The sequence below is a fragment of the Erythrolamprus reginae genome, chromosome 4 (genome assembly GCF_031021105.1).
Source record: "Erythrolamprus reginae isolate rEryReg1 chromosome 4, rEryReg1.hap1, whole genome shotgun sequence".
Taxonomy (NCBI): Eukaryota; Metazoa; Chordata; class Lepidosauria; order Squamata; family Dipsadidae; genus Erythrolamprus; species Erythrolamprus reginae.
In genome coordinates, this window is record NC_091953.1 from 27,536,723 (window position 1) to 27,553,155 (window position 16,433).

A 16,433-nucleotide genomic window follows, 5' to 3' on the forward strand; every position below is an offset into this window, starting at 1 on the left:
CCCCCCCCCCATCTCTTCAGGCTGTTAAAAATGAAGTGAATGTTCCCTGTCTGAGGAACTTTGTTGAAAGTCTGTATGATACAACACTCGAACTATCTTCACGAAAGAAGCATTCACTGGTAAGTAATGTTGAGGTTAATATCTGTTATGAAAAGTGCTTTTTTTTTTAACTTAAAATGCTTTCTGAAATATTTCCAAAACTATTTATTTCCCTGTATCTTATTAGATTCACTATAACTTGTTAGAAAGTCATTTTTAATGTAAGCGCCTCTCGGTCAGCATATACATTAACTGTTTTTATGTACAATATTTCTGTTATATTTAGTCATTGTTGATTTCTGGCTATTTAAAAAAGCATGCACACCATTACATGATGTGGTCCAATAGTTATCATTAGGATTAAAAGAATGAATGGATGTGTTGCTAAACAGTGCAAAGTAATAAAGTTTTGTTAGTAAGTAATTGATATCCTTAATAAACAAGCCAATGACTTCTGTTAAAACAATAGTTTTATTTTTTGTTTCTAAGTATAATTATACTTTGTATGAGCTTAATAGTAGCATAGACATTTCATTTTGAAAAGGTATAGCAGAGATGAAGATGTGATGCACTGGACCTTAGTATTTCTTTCTTTCATTTAGTTGTGGGTTAATTATTCCCAAACATTGGGTTTCTAAAAATATCTTTAATATCCTAAGTACATGTCCTAGTTAGATATGGACAGAAGATTCTACATTCATTAATGGTTCAATAAATATTGGGCAGCAGTGGAAAATCTTAGCATTGTTCCAATTTTATTTATATTGACAAGGGAACACTTAAACAACACAATATAACTCCAAGTAAATCAAACTTCTATCAAATCAAACTGTCCACTTAGGAAGCAACACTGATTGACAATCAATAGCACATGCTGTTGTGCACACATAGCTAACTCTTGAAATAAGATGTGATTCTCTAAATAGATCATGTCCATTGGCTAGATTAGGGGTAGGCCAAGTTGACTCTTCTATGACTTGTGGACTTCTACTCCCAGAATTCCTGACCCGAGCCAGTCATGCTAGCATGTCATAGAAGAGCCATGTTTTCCTATCCCTGGCACTAGATCAATTGAAAGTGAATGGGACTTTTAAAAAATCAAAGGTATTTTATAATATTTCAATTTACAGTTTAAGTTGAAAATAGTATACTGTATTTAATTTTACAATTTATATCAGAATCAAAGGAACACAAGATATTGTAAGTTACATAGAGCACCAATCTTAAAGGGAAAATAAAGAAAAAATATTTTATTTAGTTTTATTTATTTATTTATTTATTTATTCGATTTTATGTCACCCTGCTCCTTAGACTCAGGGCGACTTACAACATGTTAGCAATAGCACTTTTTAGCAGAGCCAGCATATTGCCCCCACAATCTGGGTCCTCGTTTTACCCACCTCGTAAGGATGGAAGGCTGAGTCAGCCTTGAACCGGTGATGAGATTTGAACCACTGACCTTCAGATCTACAGTCACTTTCAGCGGTCTTCAGTATAGCAATCTACCTGCTGTGCCACCCCAGCTCTCTATTATACTAAATCTTATACTAAATTAATATTATGAGATACTAACCTAGGCATAAGAAGGGTAATTGCCTTCTGTTTTTGGGTGGTAGTGAAGACCCCATATCATCTGACCTCAACTAATTTTACTTTTGTTTTGTAATTTATATTTTAATGGGTGGTTATGATTAATAATTGTAATAACATATTTGATTTGATTTTGATAATAATGATGAAAGATTGTGATTTAAATTGTTCATTTAATACTGAGAGTGTTAAAATCCTACTGAATGTACTCTCCAGAATACATATAAATCATACTTTGTTTTTCTAGCTTTTAAGCAAAACAAAAGGGGGAAAGGGAAGAAGAAAACCCATTAAACTGAAAGTGCAAGGTAGAACATTTGGAAAAGGACAAAATGTTGGACAAAAAACTACCCAAATATGCATTTTGGATCATGTTCCCCTTTGTACTTGACCTGTGAATTGTGGAATCTTTTATTTCTTATTACAATATTTTAATTGAAAAGGAAACTTTAAGAATATTTTTAACTGAAAATAGTATAGTTGAAGTGTTGTAGGAAAGTTAGAGATTTCTGTGACCTTATAAGGGACAAGCCATTTTTCTGGGTTATTTCCAGTAATAGAGCCAAATAAAATACAGTTCTAAGAAAAAACATTTATTTAGTGGCTCATTATTATATATAATGGGATGAAAAAAATACCAGTTGTTTGAAGAAGCACTCAAACTGCTTTTTTGTCACTACGATGAATATATTTGTTAATGTATTCATTAAAGCCAAGGGCCCCATTAGTCTATACAAATTGCCTGTTCTGTGGGAATTCTAATAGCTTCATGAATCATGACAGCAGATTCTTAACATTCAACAAATCTAACTGGTACAATTATTTATTTATTTGATTGATTGATTGATTGATTGATTGATTGAGACTCAGCTTACTACAATTTATCCTTGTAATGTTACATCACTCTGCACTCTATTGCTGCATAATGTTGGACAGATGTTCTGGATAGTGCTAGATAGAAGTATTTTATTATTTAATTGTAAAGTTATTTCTACTTTTAAATGGAATTATCACAAAAAATCATAATAATTAAGCTTTTAAAAAATATAAGAGTTAATTTTTTTATTTTAAAAAAATCATTATTTGAATTCTGAATTCTATAATTATTGTTTATACTGGCTGATGCATTTAATATAAGCCAGGAGAGAGATGGAGCTCTAAAGTTTAGTGTGGATCTAATGCTCTAATGTTTACTGTGGATCTGTTGATAAATTAGATTTCTCCTTTGTTGTCATTCAAATAATCTTGTATTTCTTTTGTCTCTTATTTAGGCTTTGTATCCTCTAGTAACCTGCCTGCTTTGTGTCAGTCAAAAACAGTTCTTTCTAAATAGATGGCATATTTTTCTCAACAACTGCCTGTCCAATCTCAAAGTTAGTACATCATTTTTGTTGGCTTTGTAGTGAGCTCGGGATATTATGTGTCGTGAATCTACCAATACTACCTGTGCAATTTTATATTCTTAATTTAGAGACTTCCTTGCAAATCAATACATGGTTTCCCATATCTCTACTAATTATAAAATATACATAGCATACTGACTCAGAATACACTTATATGATATAGAACCTCTGTCATAATTAAGTACCTTTAAAATAAAATAAAACTAGTACTTGCAAGTACATTTGTAAATATAATATGATTACTTTCTTTAAAATAATCAAGTCCACATCTTAATTTAAGAAGATGATGATGAATTGATTATAGCTGCCCTCTCCAGTAGACTGAACTGCTTAAAAATACAAATGCTAAACAATAAAAACAGTTAAAAACATATAACCTTCAGGCAATCTAAAGATATGGTTATTAAAAGGAAAATATAATTATTTTCTTTAACTTCTTTTCTTAATATAGTTGTTAAGAATACTTAATATAATTGTTAAAATAATTGTGACAATCTTTGTACTTTGAGAGATAAAAAAGGCAAGTCAACCTGCAAAAAATATTGCAATGTAAATGTTCTTGGGTCTTCTTTCAGCCAGGAATATGTTATTTGAATAAACTTCATTTGATTGTCTCTCCAATTCATGCTGGGTTTTGTATAGTCCTAAACATATCCCCAGATTGGTCTTTTTTAAAACAAAGTTTTTCTTTTACTTTTATGAAAACCTGCCTGTCGATACTACTTCTTGTTTTTCAGAATCACTGTTTTATCTAGAAAACCACTATAAACATTCCAGATTTCCCTATATTTGAAAACAGAAAGGGTCATATAAGGTGACTGGTGAGTTTTTAACTCACTCTTCCTCCTTTTATGTAATAAATATTTATATGCTATCTGGATGGCTAAGCTCTCCAGCTCTATTGACTGAAATACAGCTTTTAATCACAAATAAAGTTACGATTGGTGAGAACCAAAACTTAACAACCAGGTTTATTATCTTTTTAAGTTTAGCTGGATAAAATACCATTGCTTAAAAATTGTCATTTGCTTTACTGTAAATAATAATATTTTTCCTATTTCGAAACCTTGCTACCAATTCTTTTGTGTCCTACTGCATAAATACTATCTGAATATTATTATTCATTGTACTATATTTAAAATTATTCACTAAAAAGTTTACTCATGTTGCTTAGATTTATTTTGAGCATTTCTGCGGTATTTCTCCAAAAGATGGTTGGTTACATAGCTAAATAGTTGCATTGTTTTTAATTAGCAAAATGTAACAGAGAATAACAGATCCTTAGCAGGACAACTGTGGTGTCATAGAATATTTATTGAATCACAGAGTTAAAGAACTGTTTAGGCTTCAGTACCAGTTCCTGCTCAATGCAGGGAATCCAAATGAAAGCATCTCCAACAGTTGGTTTTCTAACGTCTGCTTAAATACATCCAGTGAAGGAGAACCCAGCTTCCGGATAACTGGTTGAACATAATATTAGTACAATTAAACCTTTTCTGAACTGGACTCCACATTCTCTCCTGCATCCATGAAAAAACATTCTAGAGCATCCATGAAAGAGCAAGAACATGACTTGACCTTGTATTTCAACCAGTATTTTACAATTATATTACCGTACTATTTCAACACCTCTTCTGAAAATTAAACATGTTCTGTTCTTTCATCTTTTATCATACAACTTTGTTCCCTGTTGCCCTTCTCCAAACTTTTTCCAGTTTCTACTTTTTCAAGTGAATTATTTGGGCACATTTAGGGTGAAGTCTGATTAATCTATCATAGTTGCATATAATAGCATCATAATATGATACAGAAAGGACATAAAACTTAATATACTGTAATATGTGATTCTGTTATGAATTTTACTAAATCATATGGTTCACTAAAATGCAAATGTTTGAGTTCATACAATACATTAGGCTATAAACCTTGATTTACAAATAACAGTTGCTAGATTTAGAAATCATATGTTAAAACAAAATCAAAAAAAATTATTATGATATAGCAAATTTAATAAACGCAGCCTATGTAATTTACAAAATCAAGTTATATTTTGTTGGCTTATTGACAGTACATTGTCTCATACTTCATGACCATTATGATCTGCACCCACTACTTAATGTTATAAAACTGTATATAAAAATAATATAAAAAATAAAAGCTGACAGATTGGATAAATTACTTTACAAAAGGTAGGTCCCATTTTCTTTGTTAAAACCATTTCAATTAAATATGCAGTATATAATAGAGTTTCCTTTACCTATAATTTTAAAGTGATTTTTTTCAATGTTAACATTGACTTTTATGTAAAAGTCATTTACCAGTTATTATGCTTAGAGATATTAACTATTCATATCTTGCCTGTCTTTAAGTCAGTTTGCTCAACTGGCTTTAAAAGGACACTCCAGATGAAAATGTGTTTGTGTAGCAGATTATTTGGCTTCCAGCACACTTAAGAATTACCGTAGATGCTTGGCTTCAATGACAAACAAACCTGAAGATATATCTATCCATTCAAAGCTTAAAAGTTATTGCCAGTAAGAATATTTCTGATTCCAGAGACTAAGACGTCTTCTGCACTTTTAAGATAAATAGACAAGACATGTCTTATCCATTGCTACAGTGAAAAAATAGTGTTCTTTCCAAAATTTGTTGAACTCAAGCATATATATTTCAAGCTAGAAACATCCTAATTTTAAATATCTTTAATGTTTGCTGTCTATTTTAAAGAGACAGATATCCATGCATTAGTTTTATCAAATCTAATTGGTATGAAAGAAGCACATGTATTGTTAGTTATATTGCTATATTTCTCTCTATGTAAGGAAATAGCATTATTTTACTTATCCAAATTTTAGCAGTTCTCTAGGTTTAACATTTAGAGGGTGCAGCCTTGTAATTTGTCAGCATTCATAATATTACTTTCTTTTTGTGTTTCTCCTTGTACTCAAACATTTACAGCATTAGCTTCAGTTTCAGTTATCAAACTTTCATTACCCTATATATTATAATCCCTTCATTCCACACCATACATTTTGATCCTTTAATTCATTATCTTCATCTTTTCTGTCGTGCATGTATATTCCTCATCTGCACTCCACAAAATTACTTCATTCAGATCTGTTACATACTTCTCATTTTTCTCAATTCCACAAAAATGCACCATGCTGTATCTAATTCTCTCTCTATAATATCATTACTTAGCCCAGATTGTTCATGCCATGAGAAAATAGCCCAAATACTTTGGCTCTCATATCATTCTTGGCATAAAGTCTGCTATGTAATTTCCCCCCCCCCCCCAATTTTCTTGCAGGAACCCAAACAAAGCCATAATCCATATTTTGTCAATTTGTCAGTCTTAATAGTTCTCATAGGTCCATTACAAATAAAATGCCCCTTTTCAGATTCCATGAATGAAAATGTAGGTACCTTAAGATTTAGCCGTTATATGAAATATAAATCAAGATTACAGTATTTTCATGATTTTATTTTTTTAGAACAAAGATCCAAAAATGGCTCGAGTTGCACTGGAATCTCTTTACAGACTGCTCTGGGTTTATATGATTAGAATTAAATGTGAAAGCAATACAACTACCCAAAGGTATTGTTATATATTCATATTTAATTTAAATGTAATTTTTCTCATACAGCTAGCAAAGCACTAAAGCTACCTTCAGAATAGTCCAAGGGTCTAATTTGTACCATATAATGCAAAGAAAGAGATGAAGTATCTTAGTTACATTTTGATATTTATCCTGGGCATATTTGTGGATTATAGTTTGGTAAATACACATTTACATTATTGAATTATCCTTTTATTTAACCGCATTTGCTGTGCCATCAGTATTAAAGTATGTTCCTGGCCCAAGGAATCACCTTTTTTCTCAATTTTAACAAATTTTAGAATGTACTAGGCAGAATGACATGCTGTCTTTTAATCTGGAACAAAATATTTTGTCCATTATTAGCATTTTTCCTGTAGGATTTTTCTAAGCTATTTTCAAAAGTTTGATTAAGGTAGCATAAAGCTAAATTGCAAGAAATGAACTTGTCACAATGTTGTTGTTTTTTTTAATTTTACAGTCGGCTTATAACAATCATCACAACCCTTTTTCCAAAAGGTTCCCGAGGTGTGGTACCACGAGACATGCCTCTGAACATTTTTGTGAAAATTATACAGTTTATTGCACAGGTTTGAAAACCTTTTATGCTTTTTAAGTGATGGGATGTTTTATTTTTACGTTTTACTTTGTGTTTCCTCTACTTTAAATGTCTGAGTTTTGCTTCTTTAATTATGTGCTTAAATAGGGTGTTTCAGCTTTCAAGTGGATGAATTATAGAAAAGTCTTGCATTGAAAACTAAGCTAAATTCTGGTAATTGATTGAATACATCTCAATTATATCATCTAATATCTATCAGGATAAGGTATTATAGGATACATTACAATTAGACCTTCTTCTGCTTTACAATTTCCTAGATAAGCAGTAATCTCCAGTCATTGTTTATGTAGAAAGTTTTGTTATAAATACGGTCTTGTTGAAATAAGTTGGAATTTTGTGTTGATTTAAAATTGTGATCATTCCACTCAAATTTATGCTAGAGATGCAACAAATGTTCATAAGTTCATATGCAATATATATTTTGCTACAGGAACGGTTGGATTTTGCAATGAAAGAAATCATATTTGATTTCCTTTGTGTTGGAAAGCCAGCAAAAGCATTTAGTCTAAATCCAGAGGTAAGGTATGATTATTAATACTTTCTTTTCAGATTTAAAAAAGTATAATACAGTTTTAAGAGAAAAGCAAGAAAGTGGGTCAGTGTTATCTAGTGCTCTTTGTTTTGGTATAAGGGATCAACTCTCATCAGTATCATTCATCAAGTCCTTCATTGCTCTTTAACATTGCCTAAGCACATGATTTTACAGTGCTCTACATACATGGAATTATTATTATTATTATTATTATTATTATTATTATTATTATTATTAATTGGATTTGTATGCCGCCCCTCTCCGTAGACTCGGGGCGGCTAACAACAGTAACAAAAAACAATGTAAAAAATCCAATACTACAACAGTTAAAAACCCTTGTTTTATACCAATCATACATACAAACCTACCATGCATAAATTGTAGAAGCCTAGGGAGAAAGATTATCTTAATTCCCCCATGCCTGACGGCAGAGGTGGGTTTTGAGGAGCTTACGAAAGGCAAGGAGGGTGGGGGCTATTCTAATCTCTGGGGGGAGTTGGTTCCAGAGGGTCGGGGCCGCCACAGAGAAGGCTCTTTCCCTGGGCCCCGCCAACTGACTTTGTTTAGTTGACGGGCCCCGGAGAAGGCCCACTCTGTGGGACCTAATTGGTCGCTGGGATTCGTGCGGCAGAAGGCGGTCCCTGAGATAAACTGGCCCGGTGCCATGAAGGGCTTTATAGGTCATAACTATAATAAACTATAAACTTCCATGTAGTTTGTAGAAATTTATTTCTGAAATTTATGTGACTCCACATCATAAACAGATAATTTTGAATGGCTATTTTGGATAGCTGTTGGTAGATATACCAATAAAAATAGAAAGCAGATATAATAAAGAACAAAAAACAAAAGCTGAAGAATTTCACACATTATTCTTAATTACAGATTTGCCTACTTGTCTTAAGCTTCAAGAAAACAAACAGGATTGGGGCTGTCCAGATCTCCATGAGAGACTCTTCCATAGGGTAGACATTTCACTAGAGAAATGTCTACTGAATTATCTCCTCGATTATGTTGTGTTGAGAAAACCAGGGGAAAAGCAACAATTTGGACAGTTTGCTAATTGTAGCACATTTTTAAACACTATACAAATATTCTGTATCTATTATACTTCTAGTTTTATGAGTAACTAGGTAGAAACCTAAAATTACTGACTTGGCACCCCATTACTGTATTTCACACAACCATTTCCATATTACTGTATTCTTTATCAGTCCTCTTTAATTCTCACTGGAATCTAAATTCACATGTAGAATTTGTTCTTTGGAATCTTTTGGAGATACTGTATTGATCTCCAGCTATTTTCAGTGTAATCTCTTTAGATCAGGTGAAAGTAAATATTTATTTATTTATTTATTTATTTACTTACTTACTTACTTACTTACTTACTTACTTACTTACTTACTTACTTACTTACTTACTGGATTTATATGCTGCCTGTTTATATATATATATATATACACACACACATACATACACACACCCTCTCCAGAGACTTGGGGCAGCTTACAACATATAAAAAAGAACAATACAATACAATACACTAAATCCAATTAAGTAAAATTAAGTAATTAAGTAAAATTAAATACTCTAAAATCGTTAGCTATATTAAAAAACCAATCATACCCATTTAAACAGCAACATACATAACATTTAGTCAGCCAAGGGGGTAAGATCTAATCACCCCAAACCTGGCGACATAAGTGAATCTTAAGACTCTTACGGAAGGCAAGGAGGGTGGGGGTAGTGCGAAACTCTGCGGGGAGCTGGTTCCAGAGGGCTGGGCCCCCCACAGAGAAGGTTCTTCCCCTAGGTCCCGCCATACAATATTGTCTAGTTGATGGGACCTGGAGAAGGCCAATTCTGTGGGACCTAACCGGGCGCTGGGACTCATGTGGCAGAAGTCGGTCCCGCATCAATGCTAACCACACAATTGTTATTTTGATTTCATCATCAAATTTGCAGAGAATGAATATTGGTCTGAGAGCTTTCTTGGTTATTGCGGATAGCTTGCAGCAAAAAGATGGAGAGCCTCCAATGCCTGTTACTGGAGCTGTACTGCCTTCAGGAAACACACTACGAGTGAAGAAAACATACCTGAGCAAAACTCTCACAGAGGAGGAAGCTAAAATGATAGGCAAGTATCAGAGATATCTTTTGCCTGTTCACAAATGTGTATGATAGCTTGACTCAAATTTTACCCACATTGCTGGCCCCAAGACTTCATTTCACTGTTGAACTGAATATACCCAAATGCTTATTTTGGAGAATGCAGCTTGAGGGATGTTGAATCATAGTTAGTTGCCTGGGGACAATTTCTGGTTGCCAGTAGCAACCAAAAATTATGCAAATGCTATAGTGACATAATATATAACCCACTTATTATGATGTACAGTACTGTTTATTTATTTTTGTATAAATTTTTCCAGAATTTAACTCTGGCAAAATAGGACTAGTAATTATTAATCTATATAATCAAAACAGGAATCACATGAAAAAACTGTTCATAATGTGATTAATATTGAGTTATAACTACTGGGGGAAAATAAATAATCTAAAAGAAAGATTTGTCAATGTCTGTTTGTTAGACTAGTTGTAGTGTCAGTTCTTTACTTGTATATGTTTTGAATGTAAATACAATAAAAGGATAGTTGTAAATCTGTTATCTCATTATAGCATGTTGATAGAAATTCCAGAGTTTTAAGGATATAGGTATTATTAAAGAGATGATCCTGCACCATCCCATAAGTTTGATTCAATACTGCTGTTAGAAATGTTTCTCTATTTAGAGCTGATTGAACAATCAGTTGAGACAACTAATCCTAAAAGTCCTCAAAAGTCCTCTGCTTACTCGTATAACACAAAGCAAAGCAGTGTTTTTCTAAGAATCTTACATGATTCTATTCAGAGTTTTATAAATAACAGCTTAGGGGATACAGCTGTTTGTTCTAAATTTAAACACCTGCCTTTTTATCTCTGTGTTTCGTTTATGAGCTAATGGTATTGATTTTATCCCAAATAGTATTGTTTGGGGAAATCCTGAAGATATCTGAAATTCCCATTTTTCTACTACAACTTGGATTTGGCTGGTCCAATGTAATTCAGCATTTTCTGGCACTTGTTCTTATCTCAAATAATTTTATCAGGAAATTCACAATATAGGTTTAAGTAAAGTATATCATCATAGACTTAAGTAAAGTATATCATCAGTAAATCAAAATCCTGGAATATTCGGTGACTTAAAAATAAAAGTTTTACTGTCACTTTCTAGTATGCTTAAGGAGTAGACATAAGGAGTCTATTGCTTTAGCACTCGCATTTTATGATCTTTCCATTAATGTAATGTCACCAGATACTAAGGTCATAATCTGCATGTAATTTCCTTTTCTGCATTTCACTTATCTGTTAGAGATTTTTTTTTAAAAGTTATATATTTTTTATTTGGTTCATTAATATTCAAGTCCAAAATAAATTGTGAAGTAGAACATCCTTTTTACAGATCAAAATACAATGTTCCCTCGATTTTTGCAGGTTCGAACTTCGTGAATAGCCTATACCACGGTTTTTCAAAAAATATGAATTAAAAAATACTTTGCGGGTTTTTTTCTATACCATGGTTTTTCCTCCCCAATGATATCATACGTCATCACCAAACTAATAATTTTTGCAAATAAATAACAAAAAAATAATTATTATTGTTAATAAATAATTATGTTTATAAATATCAGGATCACTAAGTGTCTTATTCAGCGGTGAGTACCAGTAATAATGGTGAGTAAATGATTGTTAAGGGAATGGGAAATGGTAATTTAGGGGTTTAAAGTGTTAAGGGATGGCTTGTGATACTGTCCATAGCCAAAAATGGTGTATTTACTTCCGCATCGCTACTTCGCGGAAATTCAACTTTCGTGGGCGGTCTCGGAACGCATCCCCCGCAAAAATCGAGGGAACACTGTAATAATTTGTTAATGATAACACATAAAATGAACATGTTCACATTTTTTTCTGAAATTTTAGATATACATTTTTTAAAAAGGTTCTTCCATTGTATGTTTTTCTAGGTATGTCAATGTATTATTCTCAAGTAAGAAAAGCGGTAGACAACATACTGCGACACCTTGATAAAGAAGTTGGGCGGTGCATGATGCTCACAAATATACAAATGTTAAACAAAGAACCTGAAGATATGATCACGTAAGTCTTAAAATGATAATTTGATGTTGAACTGAATTTATTACAGCTAATTCTTTTTAAAAAAAGAGCAAAACCTTATTTATATAGGTAGACTTCTGGGAATTGTGCTCCACCTATCTTCAAGCTGCCAAGTTTGAGAAACATTAACAATAAATTCCAGGATTGTAGTTAATCATAGCCTTTGTTTATAATCTTTTAAAAATAGTAATAGAGTCAGCCTCTCCTTTGTGATCCTGTAAAATTATTTTTTCATCGTAGCTCTGATTTTGTACAAGATCTTATTTGAATTTTGAGACAAAATTGACTCTAGCAATTGAATAGTACCACAATGCTTTTGCTAGACTGTATTGATTTATAAATAATTACTATATTTATTGCAATAATTTTTGAGGAGAATGATTAATAAGATAAATATATATAATTTTACTATTGTTTATATCACAGTGTCAAACTGGGGCCCTGCGCATGTGCAGGCCACGCCCCCCCCCCCCAAACTCCACAAAGGAGAAAAACATTGCAATACTTCAACATGATGGCAATGTGATGCCACAAGTCTGATACCCGTGGTTTATATATTTCTTTCCTCTGTCTCATATTAAAAAGTAATTAGTAAATTTCATATTCTTTTCAGAGGCGAAAGAAAACCAAAAATTGACCTTTTCAGGACTTGTGTTGCTGCTATTCCACGACTTCTTCCTGATGGGATGTCTAAATTAGAGCTGATTGACTTGCTATCGAGGTAAATTGTGTAGATATTAAAGAATTTTTAGAGGCAAAAATGACATTGCAAATTGATTATAATCAATTTCTGGGCCTATAATAGGATTGTGTAGCATCTTGGAAGGAGCATTGGAACATGTTTTGTGTGCATGTAGGACCTGCTGGCAATTCCATAAATCACTTTTTTTTTTGGATCTCATTGTAACTGCTGAAGCCAACCAGAAAAGATACAGCTGTTCTAAGGGATTATGAGGAGTGAGCAATCAGCTTAGGCTTCTGTGTGAAAATAACAAAGCACACACAAAAAAATTGCCTTCCAATTTTTAAAATGTATCCCTACTTCACATCTAAGTGACCTTATAAGCATAACAATGATCGGTTTCAATATGAGATTTTAATATTACTCAATGTACATGGCTTATGGTAGCCAAGCAAAATTACTGCTAAATTTAAAACATAGAATTGAACCCATCAAGCAGACTTCAAGCATCTACCAACATAAATTTGCCAGTTTAAGGTTCAGATTACCATCTTATCTATCTGTGTCACCATTCTCTATATTTGTTGTTTGTCTGGGGCTTGGAAAGTAATAATTGCAAATAATGTCAACAAACTAGCAGGTCCCAGGATTGATGGTAGGCTGCATTTTCCTTAGTTTTGAAGGTTAGCTGAAATGCATACTGTACCTGTTTTATTGCTATTGTTGTATACTGTACACCTTGAATAACTTCAGTGTGTTAGTTCTCAAAACATTGGTAGATTAAAATGTTTGCTTAGGAATCAACTGTGTTCATGTCAAGCATTGTGATGTTAACTAATATCCTTTTTCATATTTAAAAAAAATGTGCATTTAAATATAGAGTTTGCAGTGCTAGTTACAATTAAATATTAAACACCCCATGTATAGTATCGGCACCTTTTGAAATTCATCAGAAAGGAATTTGTGGATGCTGTCAAAGTCCCTAGTGAAGACAATGTCCTCAAAAGGGGCTAAGTGCAACCCAGCCGTGTGGGATCACTCACGAACGCGAATCCTAGAAAGAAAACTTGGACAAATTCTCTCTCTGGGTGAAGTGACACGGTTATAGAGCCATGTACCTCTTTTTATTTGGGAACATAAGGAAATGGGGATAATTACACATACATGTCAAGTGATACATCCAATAACATAACTTCAAACATATCTTTGAGTTCTTCCTATTCCTACAGATATCACCAAACAATTTCCTAGAAACTCTTCCTAAAAGCAGATGTTTCTCACACCTAATTTCTCTGAAGCTTTCTGCCTTATCTCAACTAATCTTCCTTAATCACCCTCTCCTCCTGTATATGCTTCGGGCAATGTAAATCTCCCCCTTTGATCGTATAACCTCCTGTCCGAAGTGATGCAAACTTTGTTTATTAGTGGGATGTTTATTGAGCCCTTTTGTTTCCCTGTTGTAATTACCAGGAATGCAGACTAGGCAGGTTTAGTGCCCTGCTATCCTGGATTATAATAAACAGAGCATTTTTATGCTAGAGGTCCAGATATATATAATTATAATACAATCCTATCCTAACATATTTATGCCATACTGCAACAGGAATTCATACATATATAATACTCGGAATGACAAAATGGGTATCATGATGCAAGTGCTTCCCTATGTGTTCTGGCATGTGATTCCAGTACAAAAATGAATGTCAGTATATATGTGCCATAATTTGCCACTCCTTTGTATACAAACAGCTGAAGAAAATTCTAAGGCATGTGCCAACTGTCAAATCGGTTATTCCAGTTCATTCCAAATTCTCCTTGTGATATTACATTACACAACTACAGGACAAGAAACAAACACTATGATTTTTTGAAATAAACCTGAACTATGAACCAGATAACAAATATTGTCATTATGGCTTATATGCACACTACCAACCATTGCTATTCTGAGTTTCTCTTCCTAACTCTGTTTTGTATCAATCTTCTTTAGTTTATTTGAATAAAATAAAGCTAGTGTGCAAATTCTGATTTTTTTAAAATAACTCTGCTTCCAATATCTGTCTTCACGTGCATCTTCTCCTAAAATTGGGAAGCTTTGGTTTATTTCTATTTCAGAAGTGTCAAATGTCTTGCAGTTGTATCTCTGCATTCAGACGCTGTGTGACAGGTTTGATCTATGATATTATAAAAAGAGTACTAGGAATGAGCTGGTAGAGTCAGTATCCAATTTCATTTCAATTAAATTAAATTACCAGAGGAAAGAATAGTGAATACTCTAAAATAAACCATATATTGTTATATAAAATTTTATAAAGTTAGTAAGGCATTTTTATAGAAATGAAGGAAATCATCCTTGTTATATTTGGAGCTAGAAGCGAAATATTTCCCGGCTTTTCAGTCTATAGTATTGTAATCAATTGTAATTTAGTACTTTCCAGATACTCTGCATTTTAATTCTTACAAACTCTGATTACCAGAATTCCCCAATAAATTGTATGAATTAGAGTAGAAAACATATGACAGGCATCATTTTGTCTATATTCAAAAGTTGAAACAAGTATAAAAAAACCACTTTGTACGTTGGTCTCCTATTGTTTTCATACTGGAGATTAGGGGAGAAAATTACAGCTTTTAATAGCTTAGATATTTCTTGAAAATTAAAGTTTCAAAATTAATCAGAACTTAGTTGTAATAAACTGTAGGAAATGGAGCAAATATTACTACTTTTTAAATCGGGTTTGAATAGTAGCTTTCTTGAAAGCCTCCTTGTTATGAAGATGAATTGGTTTTTATCTATATAAGTAGCTTGGTAATTTTGTTGAAATTAGAATATTAAGAACGTTGTTTGGGTCTTGAGCTTTACTCTACTGTTTACTATATTGAAATTTTTTTTTTTTATCATCTATCTTTACTAAACTTTTAAAGATTAAATTTATGATATTATTCATATTCATCATTCCTATCACCCATTTCCTCCCATGTTGACTGTATGACTGTAACTTGTTGCTTATATACTAAGATTTTTATTAATATTGCTTTTTCATTGCTTATTTGACCCCTATGACAATCATTAAGTGTTGTACCACATGATTCTTGACAAATGTATATTTTATTTTATGTACGCTGAGAGCATATGCACCAAGACAAATTCCTTGTGTGTCCAATTACACTTGGCCAATAAAATTCTATTCTATTCTATTATTTGCATTGTATTTTCCTTCAAAATTAAATACTTTCTGATAAGTTATATCAAGAAAACTTTAACATACAAATTTATTCAAATCTGCTCAGGAACAAATTCCTTTAAATGTTGTTATTAGAGATACTAAACTATGTTGACTGAGAAGAAATTTATAATAATAATGGTTTATAGATCTAAATGAGCAGCTGTTACAAATACAGTAGATACTGTGATTATTTTTGCTATAGAAGTTGCCCATAATTTGTCATTTCACTTTTTTTTGACATAGGCTTTGTATACATATGGATGATGAACTTCGGCACATTGCTCAAAATTCACTTCAGGGCCTACTAGTTGATTTTTTCGATTGGAGAGAGGATGTTCTTTTTGGTTTCACAAATTTTTTGTTGCGTGAAGTGAATGATGTGCATAATAGTCTCCTGGATACATCTTTAAAATTATTGTTACAGTTGCTAACACAATGGAAGCTTACAATTCACACTTCCGGGAAGAGCAGCGAACAGACAAAAGTCCGATCTTCAGAGGTAAGATTGTAAAAGTAAAGATAAAACTGCC

General features: G+C 32.5%; 1 protein-coding gene across 5 annotated transcripts in view; it reads left to right on the top strand.

Moving 5' to 3' along the window:
* Window positions 1–16,433, top strand: part of FRY (FRY microtubule binding protein) — a 232,999-nt gene that overhangs the window by 123,097 nt on the left and 93,469 nt on the right. For 4 of the 5 annotated variants that reach the window (XM_070749879.1, XM_070749876.1, XM_070749877.1 and 1 more), the window contains exons 10-18: window positions 21–119; window positions 2,901–3,002; window positions 6,527–6,630; window positions 7,113–7,221; window positions 7,681–7,767; window positions 9,748–9,919; window positions 11,844–11,976; window positions 12,608–12,715; window positions 16,147–16,402. In XM_070749879.1, coding sequence (XP_070605980.1) covers window positions 21–119; window positions 2,901–3,002; window positions 6,527–6,630; window positions 7,113–7,221; window positions 7,681–7,767; window positions 9,748–9,919; window positions 11,844–11,976; window positions 12,608–12,715; window positions 16,147–16,402 — 1,170 coding nt within the window. Of the gene's footprint in view, window positions 1–20; window positions 120–2,900; window positions 3,003–3,815; window positions 3,854–6,526; window positions 6,631–7,112; window positions 7,222–7,680; window positions 7,768–9,747; window positions 9,920–11,843; window positions 11,977–12,607; window positions 12,716–16,146; window positions 16,403–16,433 lie in introns of those variants that run through there. The other variant, XM_070749880.1, reaches the window with a different exon arrangement.